The sequence below is a fragment of the Pollicipes pollicipes genome, unplaced genomic scaffold (genome assembly GCF_011947565.3).
Source record: "Pollicipes pollicipes isolate AB1234 unplaced genomic scaffold, Ppol_2.1 Scaffold_7231;HRSCAF=8579_pilon_pilon_pilon, whole genome shotgun sequence".
NCBI lineage: Eukaryota > Metazoa > Arthropoda > Thecostraca > Pollicipedomorpha > Pollicipedidae > Pollicipes > Pollicipes pollicipes.
The window spans coordinates 15,125,522-15,142,830 of record NW_023597034.1 but is presented as its reverse complement, the minus strand read 5'-3'; the positions used below and the strand labels follow the sequence as shown (position 1 = coordinate 15,142,830).

At 52.3% G+C, this 17,309-nt stretch overlaps 1 protein-coding gene across 1 annotated transcript; it reads right to left on the bottom strand.

Moving 5' to 3' along the window:
- Window positions 1-1,237: 1,237 nt before the first annotated feature.
- Window positions 1,238-16,403, bottom strand: LOC119110472 (methionine-R-sulfoxide reductase B1). The gene is made up of 4 exons (XM_037234308.1): window positions 16,215-16,403; window positions 4,856-5,001; window positions 2,364-2,536; window positions 1,238-1,869 (listed from the first exon to the last, which is right to left on the bottom strand). Exons 2-4 carry the CDS (start codon window positions 4,996-4,998, stop codon window positions 1,448-1,450), a joined length of 738 nt encoding a protein of 245 aa, XP_037090203.1. The 5' UTR covers window positions 4,999-5,001; window positions 16,215-16,403; the 3' UTR covers window positions 1,238-1,447.
- Window positions 16,404-17,309: the final 906 nt, after the last annotated feature.

The window sequence follows — 17,309 nt, the reverse complement described above, 5'->3', positions numbered from 1 at the left end:
CTCGCTCACCGCTTCATCTTATATCCTGGCAACGTTATCCAGCTTGCCCTGTCTCCCTGGACTGGACCGTCTGCCTGTGGCTTTCAGCCGCAGGCAGATTAAGGACCGCTTTGGCGGGAGCCCCGCCTGGACTTCCGCACGTACCCAGGAGGGGTCCCTGTGTGCTTGAGGTCAGACTCAGTAGTGCAGACCTCCCGCCGGCCGCAGCAGTGCCCGCCACGCCCCGTAATTCCATGACCTTGAAATAGCCATTGTTGGTTGTACGGGGTCTGATCCAAACCAAAACAAAGCAACGTGGTGCAGCCGGAGTGCCATGATCCGGCCTCATGGCCGACCCGGTTGGGGGCCCCACCTGAGCACCCGCGCAGGCCCGGCGCGGGTTCCCTGCGGCATCATGATTTCTGAGTTCATACCGACTCCGCTCAGAGTTAGGCGGGAGCCTGATTGCGACAGACCGCTCTTAGTGGAACAGGAACATCAAACAGCGCAGACCCCTCTTAGTAGAACAGGAGCATCAAACAGCGCAGACCCCTCTTAGTAGGACAGGAGCATCAAACAGCGCAGACCCCTCTTAGTAGAACAGGAGCATCAAACACCGCAGACCCCTCTTAGTAGCACACGAGCATCAAACAGCGCAGAATCTGGGGAGGTGAAGACTGGCTCCGCCTTAAGAATTACGCCCCTTTTTAAAATTTAACCTCTGGATCGGTGGGCGGGAGAGGGGGGGGGGAGCAGCCAGACATCGTGGAGCCATAGCACTCAGAAGGGGACGCATGTTCCGCTGATAACATTTAATTTTACTCTCATTTTCCTTGCATCCGTGGACAGGCATGAGCGTACGCACGTAGTAGCTTCGGAGGCACCTGGCCTTTCCTTACCAAATCTATGGCACGTAGCGATATGCACATGAGCATGTGTTGACAGCCAACATCTCAGGTAGACACGTGAATAAAAAATGAAAACATGTCATTTTACGACACTCCAGAAGTTGCGCGTAGCTGTGGAGCGCTAGGCCCAGTTTTCAGTAAAAATTTGAGTTGTGCCTCCCCATTGGAAAATCCTGCGTCCACCCCTGACGCCTTGTGAGCAGTTCCCAAATTTTGGCTGCAGCTGCAGGCATGGATGGCAACGTCCACGCTGGTGTGCAATCTGCTTCATCCATCACAATGAAACCTACCTAATTAATCCCTCAGGGGATCGTAATCAATCCTTGAATATGTGCATTTCATCACGGACATATCCCACAAGCATATATTTTCGACATATCATTCACGGAAATGATTCGACCACTGTCAACACATTTCCACAACAGCTAACTAGCGCGGAGGACAAGAGCATAACAACATAGCTGGATCCCGCTGCGCCTTACAGGGAGCGCCAGTGGATCGCTTATCGATTCAATTACAGCTGCATCTGCATAGCGTGACACTTATGACTGACGGTCTTCTCATGACCGTCCATTGACAACTGAGCCCGATGCGTCTCGGCACGGTTCATCTCCACTAGCAACGTGACCATTCTCAGCTTGTGAGGTCCGAGGATCCCCCGATACACTAGCGCCACGGTCCATCGAATTATACTTCTCAACTACCCGCGAGATGGCAGCACTCGCCCCGGCCGGCCGTGGCGCTGCCCCGCACGACCCGCTCAGTTCGCACACGCCCCGCGCGAACTCCACCTTGCCGTCGACGACATCAATCGAGTCGTCGCGTCGGAAGTCGAGCGACTCTGAGTTGACGCAGAAGCGCTTGCCGGTGGGCTTGGGGCCGTCCTTGAAGAGATGGCCCAGGTGGGCGCCGCAGCGGGCGCAGCCCACCTCCATCCGCTCCATGTCCGGGTTGGCCACCAGCAGCAGGAGATTGCCGCCGACTGGAGCCAGCCAGAGCACGTGAGATGGGCGGCGGTGCCGTGTCACATGGCGATCAGGCCTCAGAGGCGATCAGAACGATACAGCACTGAGGTCGGGAGCGGACATGGCCGAGCACGCCGCACGGGGCCTGTGATCACCGCTACCCACATCGGTAATGAAGACGGATGGCGAAAATCGTTATCATTAAGTCGGCAGTGGAACGTCAGGACGCCAGGCAGGTCCCCGGGATGAAGAACTGCGGACCTAACACCAACGCGAAAAGCGATCAGACCAGGTACCGACAAGATGGTACATATCGCGACAAACAACGAGCAAGATAGCTAAATCACTCTATCTTCATGAATCTCATGTGCATTTCACCGTCCCATTCACTTCCATTCATTGCTGATTTTAGTGACGCACAATATGGAGCCATCCTGAAAAAAACGTGCGTAATCTACAGACTGTGGCAGCCAAATCAGTAAACATCATGGTGGCGACACCTCCCACTGACCATGAGACAAGTCGGCCTTCAGGGTGATCCGGCGCCGGTCCAGCACGTCATAAAAGCTGGGCCAGCCGGAGCCAGAGTCGTACTTGGTGGTGGAGGAGAAGAGGTCCTGCCTGCAGACTATGCAGCGGTACACGCCCGGCTCGCGGTGCTTGTTGAACCGACCCGAGAACGCCCTGAGGGGTCAGAACGAACTCAGAACACGCAGCGGTACACCCATCGTTCTCGGCGCTGGTTGAGCTAGAACACGCAGCGGTACACCCATCGCTCTCTGCACTGGTCGAGCTAAAACACGCAGCGGCATGCCCATTGTTCTTGGCGTTTCTTGAGCTGAAACATGCAGCGATACAGCCGTCTTTCTCGACGCTGATTGACCTAGAACACGCAGCGGTACACCCATCGTTCTCGACGCTGATTGAGCTAGAACACGCAGCGGTACACCCATCGTTCTCGACGCCGGATGAGCTGATCCCAAGGGGTCAGCTGACGGGTAAGGTCAGGCCCAGAGCATTTCGTAACAAGTAGGTCGTCCGTTAACGGAAGTCGGCATGCTGTGCCGGCAGCCGGTGGTGGCCGACTCTGACAATAGTGACTGATGATGAACCGCCAACGTGCTGTGTCGGCAGCCGGTGGTGGCCGACTGTGACAAAAGTGACTGATGATGAGCCGCCAACGTGCTGTGTCGGCAGCCGGTGGTGGCCGACTCTGACATGAGTGACTGATGATGAGCCGCCAACGTGCTGTGTCGGCAGCCGGTGGTGGCCGACTGTGACAAGAGTGACTGATCATGAGCCGCACACATAGTGACTGTGAGCCGGGCTCTAACACGGCCGAGTGACGATCCAAGGCCACCGCGGAACGGGCTCTAACACAGCCGAGTGACGATCCAAGGCCACCGCGGAACGGGCTCTAACACAGCCGAGTGACGATCCAAGGCCACCGCGGAAGCACAGGTCGAGTGACGATCCAAGGCCACCGCGGAAGCACAGGTTGAGTGACATTAGCGTCAACAATTTGACCAATTTGTCTGCGCGGATGGCTTTTTGGTTCAGGGTTTTTGCTCAACACGGCTTACTGAGAAGACCCTTACGCTACCAACCATGTGGAGTAATTCCATCTGATATGACAATTTTTGACCGGTTATTCTAATGTGCCATTGAACGCCATTGCACTGTCGCCTTGGGTTCATTCTTGCGACTGGCTTCCATTGACCAATCATACAGCCCTCGTTTTTGGGTTGAAAGGACAAATTAAAGAAGGCTACGAATAGGTAGGGTGCGAGGCATCTACCAGATGAGCTGGGAGGGAAGGGAGCATTGAGACCACTCAGGTCCAGTGTGGCTTTGGTGAGAGCGAGGCGGCGGGACGCGAGCATAGTGGGCGAGTGAGCAGACCAGTTCTGAGCCCTTAACACAAGTTATCGCTGCACCGAAAGCATACGCAGACGATCCCAGTCTTCCATTCATCTTGTCCAAATTCTTTCCTGGCCGTTGTAAAGGTGGCAAATACCGGATTTAGAACAGCGATACCATATCGTGCGGGGCAGATTGGCTACAGCGGGGGTGGAAGAGATTGACACACCACTACGATAGTCACCTGCAAATAAAGCTTTCAGCCGCATGCAACGCCAGCATGAGTGTACCAGTAGCTCCGTAGTCTCACTACGTGTTTAAGCACCACATTCCATGCCCACAGTGCCGCCCTCACCAAGGTGAGACGCAGGCGGCGCGATATAGCCTGTCTCAGCTGTTGCGTACGTCGGCCCAGTACCGATGCCAAGCCCCAACAGCCGACCACAGCCAACCTTGTGGAACACACGCTCCACAGACTCTCAGCTCGTCAGCACATTTTCGGCCGACGGCAGTAAAAAGCCTGAGGCAGCCTGGGTACACGACCAAGCTGCCTTCGTTTAGTTGGTAAGGTTCGGTTGCTAAGCTTGTGCGAAGTTTCGTTTTGATATCTCGATAGCTCCTTTGCCACCCTGATCCCCCACCATACCGTCAGCACCTGCCTTGTCACCCTCACCGAACCGTTGGGCATGACCAAGCCCCCTCCAACAGTCATCGATCTGTACCGCCAGTCAAACTCCGACTGTCACGCGCCATGTCCCGCGTGATCACCACCACCGGCTGTGGTGGTGGTGATCACGCGGGTCATGGCGCGCGATCACCACCTCCAGGTGGCGAGTGCGTCTTCTGTGACCACCACCTGATGATTTCTGTCTTCTGTCTCACAGCCCCGCGCCACTGCCCCACGTGATCTAAGGCTGCCCAGTCCCCTGTCTCATAACGTCCATTTGATCTGCGTGATTCCAAGGCGTCCATTCTCCTGTCTCACAGTGCCGTGCCCTGATCCCGCGTGATCTGAAGCCGCGCGTCCCCTGTCTCACCGTTCGGTCCCCTTATCCCGCGTGATCTGAAGCCGTCCAGTCCCCCGTCTCACCGTTCGGTCCCCTTATCCCGCGTGATCTGAAGCCGCCCAGTCCCCCGTCTCACCGTTCGGTCCCCTTATCCTGCGTGATCTGGTGCTGCAGGGGCGTCAGCCTCTTCTTCAGCGTAGCCTGGTCGAAGCAGACCGTGCCCTGGATGGGCGTCTGCTCGGGCCCTGCCCCGGCCGCCCTGCCCGGCGTCCGTTTCATCGCCTGGAGAGCGGACGTCAGCGTTACCGGGCTGCGAGACGCCGACGAGACGCTGACAGTGCGTGCGGCGGCGGCGACCGCGAGAACAGACGGGACGGGGCGCCCACACCGCGCCCACACGGGTCGGCACAGCCCCCGCGTTGTCGAATGACTCCAGGAAAGGACGCAGATCATGAGGCGGAAACAGCTTGGTGTTGCATCCAAAGCACACAAAAAAAACACACACACAATGCGGGTGAGCGTCCGCTTTGAGGGACAACAAACTGTCCCTGCCTAGCTATCGCTGCGGTGCCGTTGTGCCGCTAGTCCAACACCTCACCGTGCCACGCCCTGTTCCGCGTCACCACCACCACAACCACCACCACCAGCTATCCAGCCTCCCGTGTCATAGCCCCACGCCTCTGCCTCATCTTTTCATTACAAGCAACATGCTGTATTTCCTTTGCAAAACATAACAATAGTTTCATTCGTGGATAGAGCCATTACTCATTGGCCCCGTGCCCCAGCCACTGCGGAGTACGGCGCATGTGCAAAACACTGCCAGTCGCGGTATCGTCATACGGCGCAATAACGTCATATTGGTGATTATTTCAGATAAAATTGTCGAGTTCGCCAGGCCGTTGGTGTTCAATCCACGTATACCTGGACGAGGTAATACCCTACGCCCTCGAGTGCTAGTTTGAGCCTCAGTAACCTACACATGTGTGGCCTTCATCACGTCGTGACAGCCCCGGCTTTTCGGACGACCACCACTACAGATCGAAAGCAGCCTCGGTGGCGATTGTCCTGAGCTTTTAATCCCTTTCACCGTAGAATGCAAGGTCGTAAAACATACGATTCGGCCATACGACGCTAAACACGAGGCAGACAGCAGACAGTAGATCCCAATAAGTTCTAAATCAGTCCATAGGCTCACTTCCGTTACGAAAAGGGAAAACAGCGTCTATCAGCGGAAAGGCGGCGGCAGGACGTGGCGTCTGCACATGACGTCGTCGGTGACATCATTACGGTGACAAAGACACACACCGGTACATGACCGGACGGAACTAGCAGACATTCTAAATAGAGAAGCCTACTTTCCACAAATATGCAGCGCGATAAAGGTTGAAATGGACAACACATACGCGTGATTCAAACAATTTTTGCCACGCTCTTCGTCGTGTTTTGCCGCCGACAAATGAAATCAAAGGCCTTACAGACAACGTACCGTAGACAATTCTGCGGTGCAGGGGCATGCTGTGCCACGGATCCTCGTCGTGCCGCTGGGCTTAAGCTCAACAGGTCTCCGTTCACTGCGGCGGTGGCCATCCGAAGGGAGGAGGGTCACGGCGCACACCGGCTGCCACTTCGCAAAGACATATACTCTCACACAAGGCCGTGTAAACACAACTTCGCTGCTGTTTACATGGGCTTGGAGGGCTGGGCTATTTTTCCATACGCATATACATACGTCTGGAATATCATACTGAGATATGCGTCGGCAGAACTACGTAAGCGGTGGGAGTTGTCACCTGGTGCACACACGATACCAAATCAGAGTTAGCGGGACGTGCCTAGCACAATTACGAAGCCCGCGGATTTAACAACTTGCCAAATTTGAGAGGCCGGACATCACTTAAAATAAACAGGTGACACACGGACCATCATCTGTGTAAAAAGATGCAGCGTGTCCGATTCGGACTGCAAAGACAGTTTTTTCAAGTTCTACCTCAGGTAGCACATAATTCCTGCCTAGAACGAGAGCTCTTCCAGTGGTCCCTGTGTTAACTTCCGTGAAAATATGTTCTCTTCAACAAGCTATACCAGCCATAACAGTCAAAAACACGTTCCTCAAGATTTACTTCAGTTTTAGTCAACTGCGGTCTAAACGCATGGTCAGTACACGTCCTTACTCAAATGCATTCACCATCGTCATTACACATCCTTACTCAAATGTCAGTACACAGTCAGTACACATCCTTACTCAAATGTATTCATAGGTCGAATGGGAGCTAAACTTCATTTTATACTTCTATGCCTGTTCATACTCCATTTTGATAAGAAGTGCTGTTTAAAACTTTTTGAATCCAGCGGAAACTTGGCATCTTAAGCCTCGGTGCATAAATAGCGCCAAAGTGTCGTCGCTACGCTGACAGCGAATTTGTTGAATCACTCGAAGTGACAGGTTAATCGGCAGCACACTTCCGAGCGCCGCTAAAGTTGAAGGCAAATAACGCTCATTTCAGCTGTTGTCAACCTTGAAATGCTTGTTTTCAATCTTGCGATTGCTTGAGTGCCTGAAATCGATTAAAAAACGAGATGCTAGCGAGATTATGACTTGTCATTGCGAGACCAAGGTACACTTTCTACTGCCATGAATGTAGAATTAAAACTGTCAGAACGTGTTTCCAGCAGGAAATTTTTGTGATGACCTCCACAGGTGGTCATCTCCAAAGTGAGATCATTGTCCATCGCCTTGGCACGCACAAGGGCACAAAGTGAGATCACTGTCCATCGCCGTGGAGCGCGCAATGACACATATCCACTGGGGTGCGTTTGATCCGAGAGCCTGGACGATTTTTGTTCTCCGTTAAAGCTGGTTTAGTATCCTGCTCGACTGGCGCGGTGCCTTGAGGTGGCTTAATGCAGCGGGGCCAAATCATCGTTTGGCTTAACAGTGGTAGGCGATGGAGTCCTACTGGGCACGGGGCAGTCTGTTTCAGGCCAATAACAAATACTAAATGCTAGAAAGCGGACTAACATAGTGGAACCTTATTGTCGTACAGGGTGGGCCGGATATAGTTGCAACACGGGCGAGTTGTCACAGTGTTGTCACTGCAAAACTGCGAACTTTGAGTGTGCAAAAAGCTTGTTCACACTGTGTTCAATCATTTCCGGAGTGTCTCGTCCCAGGTTCAAGCCGCTTTCATCCCTAATCGAATCATTGTGGCAAAAATTTGTTTTGCAGCGGCCATTGATTTGCCGATGTAAAATAGTTCGTAACTGTGCCATGGCAACTTCAAACCGCTGTAAACTAGTAATAGTTGATACGGATCCTCTCATATATGCTTATCTTTGAATTTAGCTCATCGAATTTCCAGCGGTCATGCCGGACGGGCATTGGTATTTAGTGCAATGGAGTCGGAGCAATTCGATTCGCAAATTGTTGTGAAAAGGATAGGTTCGGCAAGGAGTGTCTATCACGCTCTGAACATGACGTATGTAACGAAATTACCATTTCCTGTATTCTTTCCAAGATAAAGGCATGCACATTCCTACAATTCGTCAAAAACGCATTTCTAAACTAATATCACACGCTAAATCTAGCATACACGTTTTGTTTCTTCTGTTACCCCTCGCCCTGACTCGCCGTTTTTCATAGCGTGGACTGATAGGGGGGGGGGGGGGGGTGAGATATGACCCCTGCCGTTTCCAAACTAAGAAACGCAAGTCTTAGTGGAAGACACCAGCGGATCGGCTCCACACGATCCTGCGATTAGTAATGAGTTTTATGTTAGAAGATTCAAAAACGATCCCAATATACCCTGTCAAAAGAAAAAGTTTCCTGAAAATAACAACTTTTCAGCTTTACAGCCTCACACACACGACACCGAGGTTTGTAGTGACACTAAACCAAAACAGATGTGTTTCTCTTTTGATTCTGATTACAACAACGTATGGTTTTGTGATTGACCATATACTGATGGTGCATGAGTCCGCTAATATGGCAATATAATCCCACCGCACGTTCCATGACATCTTCGGTCGTTGTCCACCGGTCATGCCGGCCGTGGATCGTCGTGCAGTGACCGCCACCTCAAAAACCGCCAATGCTCCGAAACTAGAATGGTAGGGACACGCTGTATGTGCCAAAACACGCGCAATAAACGTCCGATTGGCCAGTGAAAATTGGGGCGCGTTCACACGACATGCCGGAAGGTATCCTCAAAAAGCCTCAGGGGGTTGGATACGACCGCCTCTTATTTGGGCGAGAGTTAGTTATTAGATTTTCAGGGCGCATTAACGGCAATGGTTATTTGAACCAGTGTCTAGATTTTAAAATACCATGCCAAATACTCAGAGTATTGGCAAATAAGCAGCACATTCTTTCTCTCTTGAACATATTTCGTCTACATACCAGAACGGTACCTACGGCGTGAGTAAAACCAAACCGATAATCAGGAAATGTCGGATGCGCCTCCAGAGCTGGTCGGCGATAATAGCAATCTCAAGTCGATGTCCCTTATAAAGGTAATGCTGCTCGAGGCTCGATCCACGGCGGGTCGCCTGGCAGACAGGCTGAGGCTTGTAATCACTTTAAGATACAGCTTCGCTCAATCTCATGGCTCCGACACTCAACGAACATATGCACCACACACAACGGTGCTCCGCATCTTCGGCAGAGAGGTCATTGCTTCTCCTGCTTTCCAACTTCCTTTGTCTTCTATCAAAATGTTATGACTCCGAACTGACACGAAATAATCCGAATGGCAGGAGAAGCAACGACCTACTGCAAGTTCACAACTGCAATCCTAAATCTTTGAAATCAATAACAAAAAGTATCGTGAGCTTAGTAAACGACCCGAAATTGGCGAAAAGGCTCCCCGGTATCAAGGTATGCGACTACCTTAAAGCGATGATTGCAGTTACACTTTATTATTTCGGACAATCCGGACTTACTTGTGAACATTAGCCTCGGGTTTGAAGGACCACACATGAGGCCTACACTACACATAAGATTGTGGTCCGTATCCTCCACCTAGAAAGCCTGTCAGAAGATGAATATTGTTTGCTTCCTACATCTATATTGGTGGCCACACATCACGGATTTCAGCCGATACAGTAAATCCATCCTACAGTCAATCTCAGCAACGCTTTGGAAAGGGACAATTTCGCCTCGACGATTAAATGCAAATTTGACCGATTCCAGAATCGAATCCGACTTTGTTCGGGGTAAACCACAAAGCTTCTTCCTGTTCTGGGCACGATTCATTATTTTCATAAAAGTGCTTATGGGCGTCCAGACAAAAGTCGAGTGGAAGACGGCGAGCATACAAGTTCAGACGAAAAGTCGGGCGGCAAAAAATCGATAGGGTTAAAATTCGAATGGAAAACAGTCAAAGGGCAAGAAGTCAAACAGGAAGAAGTCGGCAGAGAAAAATGCAAAACGGGAAAATGTTGGAACGCGAAAAGTAAAAAGGGATAAAACTTGACAGAGATGAATGCCAAGCTGGGAAAAAGTCAAAAGGACAAAAATCCGACAAGGATTAACGTGGAATCAGATAAAAGTTGAAATGTTTAAAAAATGTTATGTCTACAACTGAAAGCCCCCCAAAATTATTCGTACTTTTTCATTGCAGGAAAGTTATGCTGAGGTTTGCGTTCCGGCATCATTTGGTGGCGTTTTCGTTTCGCGTAGCGTTTGACATATCTTTAAATTGGCACTTAACTACAACAGGCCAGCATTTGGCGGTCGCCTGTCTCACCTCAGCCATGTGCAAAGGTAAAAGGAGAACAGAGTTATGTATATAAGACGTTTACCACTTTTGCGAGAAAACATTCTCGCGTTTACCTCTACAACGATCATGCTCAGTGCCACTGACGTTTATTCATGCCGAATTTGTGTCCATTTCATTGTATTCCAAACCGATTCTTGTCCTTGTCGACCCTGCTTGCTTCCGATTAACTTTTTTCCCTTTGGACTTTTTCCATTCGACTTTTCTCCCGGGAACCAGCTTAAGTAGAGAAAGACAGCCGAGGTCGGGGAGGAGAGGAAACCGCCGAGATCTAAAATTTCTTGTCAGGTGTGGGGGCGGGGGGGGGGGGGGTCGTGGGAGGGGAGGCGGGTGAGGGCATACAGCCCTCCAACTTTGAGGAAGAGAGTGGGCTAAATTCAGTGAGAAACCCGTTTGTTGGCGTTATTTGAGAGCGGGTTTCGTGCTTTTACATTGTTCAGCAGCGCAACTCATTTTGAGAAACTGCACCACGAGTCTCCGACACGTCAGATATATGCAGACGAGGCCAGTCCCGCCAGACGCGTCTCGGCGGGCAGAATCTGATCAGTCGAGCCGCTGCACGGAAACGAGGGGAGGGGGGGGGGGGGGAGGGACTACGCAGCCCACACCCGCCTCTAAACCAGTCCCGCGGGTCCCCGACGCAGCCAAACATGGCGTAGAGGTGCGCACGGTTTGCAAATCACGATCGTCGCAGCGCTGGACGTGGTTTGTACGCTGCAGCAGTGTCCGCACATGCGGAGCACACAGTAAAGGTCGTATCCCCAGGCTTGAGCTGCATGCGTTTGCGGGTGGCGTTACACCCAAGCTCCACTATACGTGATTCCAATTATTCGTTGCGATTACCATTTTTATCGCGGTTTTGCACTTTTCCGTCACTGGAGTAATGTAAGGTCCATACAAACACGGGCCTGGCCCCACTGCAAAACACTGTGATCAAAAAACGCAAAATTTGGGAAAAATCGTAAACACGAAATAAAAAGGCAGGAGTGTGGAAGTACAAAATACAAGTAAAACAACAGTAAATTGCAATACAATTTACGCATATAAACTGCATTTAAATTTTCCATCACAATAGCGTAAATGACGTCACTTTGAACATGGAGCGGCTTGTCACTGCTTTTGAGTGGATTTTGAGGGAGAGCGGAGGGCCAGCTCAGTCGAGATGGAGGGTAATTAACTAGTGCCTGGCGAAGAGTGTGCCTTCAGAGAGGACCAGGTTTAAGGCAAGCTTGACACGCAGCGCAATTATGGTAGACACGTGCAGGTATTCAGGGACTCTCGCATCTCCCAATTGTATGTATGCTACCTATCATCATTTGCGTAAAAAGCGGGCGCACTTGCAGGTGAGTTAGTATCTAATTTAGCTAGTTGAATATTGGTGAGTTTGACGTCACACATCTAGTTTCTTAGCGCAGACACGGTTGTTGCAAATGCTGCCGCGCGCAGCGAAAGGGCAACGCAGGCCATGTTGTAGGGAATAATTCCTTATCCCCCTAATTTTACTGAACTCTCCCTTATTTTCAACAATAGATCAATAGCATGCGAGCAGGAATCCAAGACGAGGCACTGCTAAAATGCATGGCGGTGGCATGCATATGGTGTGCATCTGCAGGTAGGCTGGGTATTGCTGCGATGGCCAATTGATTCAGGGGAGGATCCAAAGTGGGTGGGCACGAGACAATGCCCTCCCCCGCTTAGGCTACGAAGGGGATTATAGGCTCCGAAGGGACCCATAGTACCCAAGGGACCCAACCGGGGCCCCATATGTTAGCCTGTCGGGATATTCTCGGTTGGTCGGGACCCTTTACGTTGGTCTCCGTTCAACTACCGACACACTCGCGATGTGCTCATGGGCCCTCTGCATCGGTCTAGGGTGTTTCCAATTCCATGCCACTCGTTTAGGGCCCTACGCTCTTGTCAGAGGCCCATCTGTTAACCTGCCTGTGCACACTGTCGTTCGGGGCCCCAAACTCTAGGGGGCTCCATAGTGTTTCGTGGCCCCGCCTTGATGAAATCCTGTATCCGCCCCTGAATTGATTAGTGTTGTTGTAAGCCGTCGAGGACATATAAACAACGGGACGATAAAAAACAGTAACACAATCTTGACTCAACAGTTCAAAGAGCAAACGCACAAGCAAACGTGACGCGGTGATGTAAAAAAAAAACGAAAAATCGCTAAACGAAAAGGGGTGCGGTGAAATCCGAGCTTTACGGGTTCTCGCAATTTCTCGATGCAGCCGCAAAACGACAGCAAAACCTTTACCAAATGCTATTTCCGAGTGAGCCCAAGGGTATCCTCCGTCCCTATACCGTACAATCAGCACGGTTGAAGCAGCATCACCGACGCAGGACCAGCCCGTGATGTGACGCGGGTAAATTTTCACCCTGTGGGAGCTAGTGAGCGGCAATGGCGTCACCGCCGGCGCCGTTCAGGGCGTGTGGGCCCGACTGAGACCGAAGACCTGAAAGCCGGGCCGGCCAGCGCGCAGGCGGTCCAGCCCGTCGGACGCCCGCTTGCCGCTTTCACCACCCGGCAGCCGGGCCGTGGCCAGGCGCGGCGTCGGCTGGGTTCACGGGAGCTGGCTGTACCGGACGGGGAGCGGGTCAGGCCACAACAGACCTGACAGCTGCACACCCACAGACCGGTCTGCACAGGCCAGTGAATCACACCATAACGAATGTTTCAAAAAGGGAGGATGGAAGACAGGAGATGAAAGGAGAGGGGCAGGGGCGGGGGACAAAGCCCAAGTCGTATTTTTAAACTGAAGTCACCAAGACAGCAGGGGAGAAGGATTGTGTATCATGTCGCGACCTGTAACCGTTCAACGAAGCCACGTGGTCGTTCTTTGGCACCATCTCAGCTGTGAAAGCGCACGGGCCGAGCCTCGACACTCCACAGCCCATTCTCTTGGTATCGCGAACGGCAGGCACGCAAGCTGAAGGTAGCACAACCAACCACGTCAATATGTGTAACATGCGGTCAATGTTTCGGATGAAATGGGAAATCATCCAGTGAAAGTGGAAAGTGGAATACCCCTTCATTAATGTTTTGGGAAGCCAGGAACGTGCAAACACACCGTGTTGAAGTCGGCCTGCCGCTGCCTGGAGCCAGATGACACACAGCGCCTTGTTTCCGCATGGCTCGACGTAATGATGCTCGTAATTATGTCGGCGTCGCTGCGCGCGGAACCGGCGTTGGCTATTGCGCGCACCGTCTGGCAAGTGCCAGGCAGCTACTTACGGCGGAGAGATCCGCTCTCTGTACAGGAGGGAGGGAGGAGGGAGGGGAGGGAGGGAGGAAAGGAGAAGAGAAGGCAGGGGAGATGGGCATAGAGCATGAACAGTCACGATGCCGAGCTAGGGAGACCCTTGTTTGGGAACAGCACAAATGCCCGCACGTGGTGGTCGGGACGCGCACATGTCGGCCAACGGTCTCCGGGAGATGGGCTCTGCTGCTGGGAGGGCTGATCTACCGAACAGCTGCATACAGCTGTTCAGCAACCTGCAACCTACATAGAGCCGTCTGACCATGCAGCCGAGACCACCTAACCATCGCTCGCACAGCCGCTGAGCGACCGCGTACAGCCGGGTCCGGCCCACCAAGGGGGCCTCATGCGTGGACAGGGAGCAGCCGTGACCACCTAACCCAAGCTGACCGCGTACCATCGGGTCCGGCCCACCAAGGGGGCCTTGTGCGTTGCCAGGGAGCAGCCGTAACCACCTGACTATCGCTGACAGCCTACAACCGGGCCCCGGCTGTCAACAGGGCCCAGACGTTGACGGGGAGATAGCGTTCTGCTGGCGATCTGCCGACGGTGACCAGTACAACTATATGTCCCATTATGTTAGAAAGCCATCACAACCCATCTAAACGTAGCCATTAAGTGCGCGCAACCAAGCAAGCGCATACGCTGGACCGGAGAATGGGCCACCAGCGTAACAGGCCGCCTCCTGTTACTGGGCTGCGAGCGTAACAGGCTGCCTCCTGTGACTGGACCACGAGCGTAACAGGCCGCCTTCTGTGACTGGGCTACGAGCGTAGCAGGCCGCCTCCTGTGACTGGGCTACGAGCGAAGCAGGCACCTCCTGAGACTAAGCTACAAGCGTAATAGGTCGCCTCCCTGAGACTGAGCTGCGAGCGTAACAGGCCGCCTCCCTGAGACTGGGCTACAAGCGTAACATGCCGCCTCCCTGAGACTGAGCTGCGAGCGTAACATGCCGTCTCCATGAGGACTTGGGCTACAAGCGATAACATTGCCGCCTCCCTGAGGACTGAAGCTGCGAGCGTAACCATGCCGTCTCCTGAAGACTGGGCTACAAGGCGTAACATGCCGCCTCCCTGAGACTGAGCTGCGAGCGTAACAGGCCGCCTCCCTGAAACTGAGCTGCGAGCGTAACAGGCCGCCTCCCTGAGACTGAGCTGCGAGCGTAACATGCCGTCTCCCTGAGACTGGGCTACAAGCGTAACATGCCGCCTCCCTGAGATTGAGCTGCGAGCGCGGCGCAGCAGGCGCCGGAACGTCTAAAAAAGGCCACCGGAAGGTGTAGGTTCCTTTTCTGTTGGAGCGAGGGGTCAGACTCAGAGGTACCACTTTTTAAAACCTGTTGGGAGCCTCATCCAAAAAGAAAGAGCAAGTCTACCCCAAAACCTGATTTCTCCTAGATTTGGGCCACTTGAATTTGCGTCCTCGATTTCAAAGTAAAAAAGTTTAATATTTTGTAGATTCAAACCTGTTTTCGTGTGGAGGAATGACTTCCAATTTCAAGTTAATGTGAGCCGCCTTTTTGTGAAAAGCTTAGAATAAGATGTAAATAAAAAACAGCACCTGAGCATGGCTTACTAAGGGATTACTGGCGACTACCGCTGTCGGGGATCGTGTTGTATGACCACCACAGTCACGACTATTCATCAAATACCCTTGCCACTGATAAGAAAGCATGCGTTTTTGATTTTATTTGAGCCCTCTGTACTGTTACAAGCTGCTGCTTATTGCATTAAATTGTTCTGCGTTCCATTCCAGGCGGTATCATTTGAAAAAACGTGTCAAACGTTTCCAGACTGGCTTAACATATGGAGTAGCTAGCGTGGTTAAACGATGTTTTTAGGTACCTACCACCTAGTACACCTATTGTAAAGATAACTGGTCTATTCATTTGGCCCGGTATTTCCTCCTCGCCCGTATGCATTGAAGGGGTTTAAAAGATATTGGGGGGGGGGGGGGGGGGCTCAAATCAGCATTGGCGAGCTCAGGCCACCCGAAGGTACATAGTTGCGCCCCTGGTCAGACTCCAACTCTGAGAAAAAGTGTGTCAAATCTGGGGAAAAACACATCATTCCAGATTCCGAGGGTGGGTTCAGCAATTTCTGCTGGCTCACCTTCTTCTCACCGCCTAAGTTATTTTGCAAAACTACACCCCTTGGCCAACCATTTACAAGTCAGCGCTTTCCATCCATCACGACAGACATGCTTAACTTGCACGGAAAGTGGGGCCGTTGTCCTTCCCCTTGTGTTGCTGCACCCCAGGCTGACCAACATGCTGATTACGATGACGGAGAATAGGGTTTGCGAAAGATAAGAGCTAATCCAGTCGCGTCGGTTGATCCGATAGCAGAGCGGCGCCTGCCGGACTGGGCCGGAGCAGAGCGTCTGGCCTATCCCGCTGTGCGCTCGGCTCGGTGCAGACCGATCGGATCGATCCGCCTCCATGAACTGCACTCACCGGGGCCGGGTGGGAACGTCACGTGCCAGCGTGCACCGTCCCGACGCTGGCAAGAAGCTGGTCAGTCCGCGGGAATGTCTCGCGGTGTCGAGCAAGGATTTCCACCTCGTTAGGACGCCTTGGAGCAGTCGCGGGCACGGCGCACCCACCCCCGCCAACCCCAGAGCGAACGGCCCCGCGACTGGCGACGCCGGCAGCGCGTCCGGGCGCCGCCTCTCGAGCGGCGCCGTCCTGCCGTGAATCAGCTGGCTGAAAGCTAGCGCCGCCGCCGACCATGACGTCATTACAGTGGGAGACTGCCGACGCCATGTACAGTCGAGCCCACATAACGATACTGGGCGCGTTCGGCCGGCAGCTAACCTCGGAAACTTATGCGGAATGCTGGGGCTTTTTCGGAGTGCCTTGCCACTCTACCAAGACATACTTCTACGTGCCAAAGAAGAATCAGAGATAATTTTCTGGGCGTGGTCAATATCTAGAATGTTAATTCTCGCCATACCTAGGAGCGCGTTCGGCTTGTTATATGTCTGGGCCGATAGCACTCAGTCCTGTTTGCTGGGTTGAAGTGTTATGGGTGGGTGATGTGAGGGGCTGTCGCGTGAAAGCAATTTAGTCGTGTAATATACTTGGAAATAATTGTAATCGAACAATATTCCAGCAAATCACATGCTGCTTGATTGCTTGCAACATTGCACACTGCATTTCATTTCACGTTGAGTGGTCCAGTTCATGTGTTCAGTAAAAAGGTTTCACATGCTGAGCGGCCAAATGGATTGTGAACCATGGCGCTGTGTCTTGTTTGGCAACCATAGGTTTCAACTGCTATTGCTCTCATTTCTGGTTGTGTATCATGAATGAAATTATCCTCTGTAAAACATGTGGAATGCTTGCCATGCTAGCGAGTCAAATGAATACATTGAGTAGATATTTGTGGGACATATGCTTGCTTGTGTGTCTTTCAGAGCTCTTAGCATGGAGATCTGCTCTGAAGCAGTCCACCAAGTCATGGTATGCTGCACACAGAGCAAAAGTAGTGTGGACAATGCATGCATTTGTAGCAGGTGGATGCCATGTGCTGGGGCTTATATTGATGTG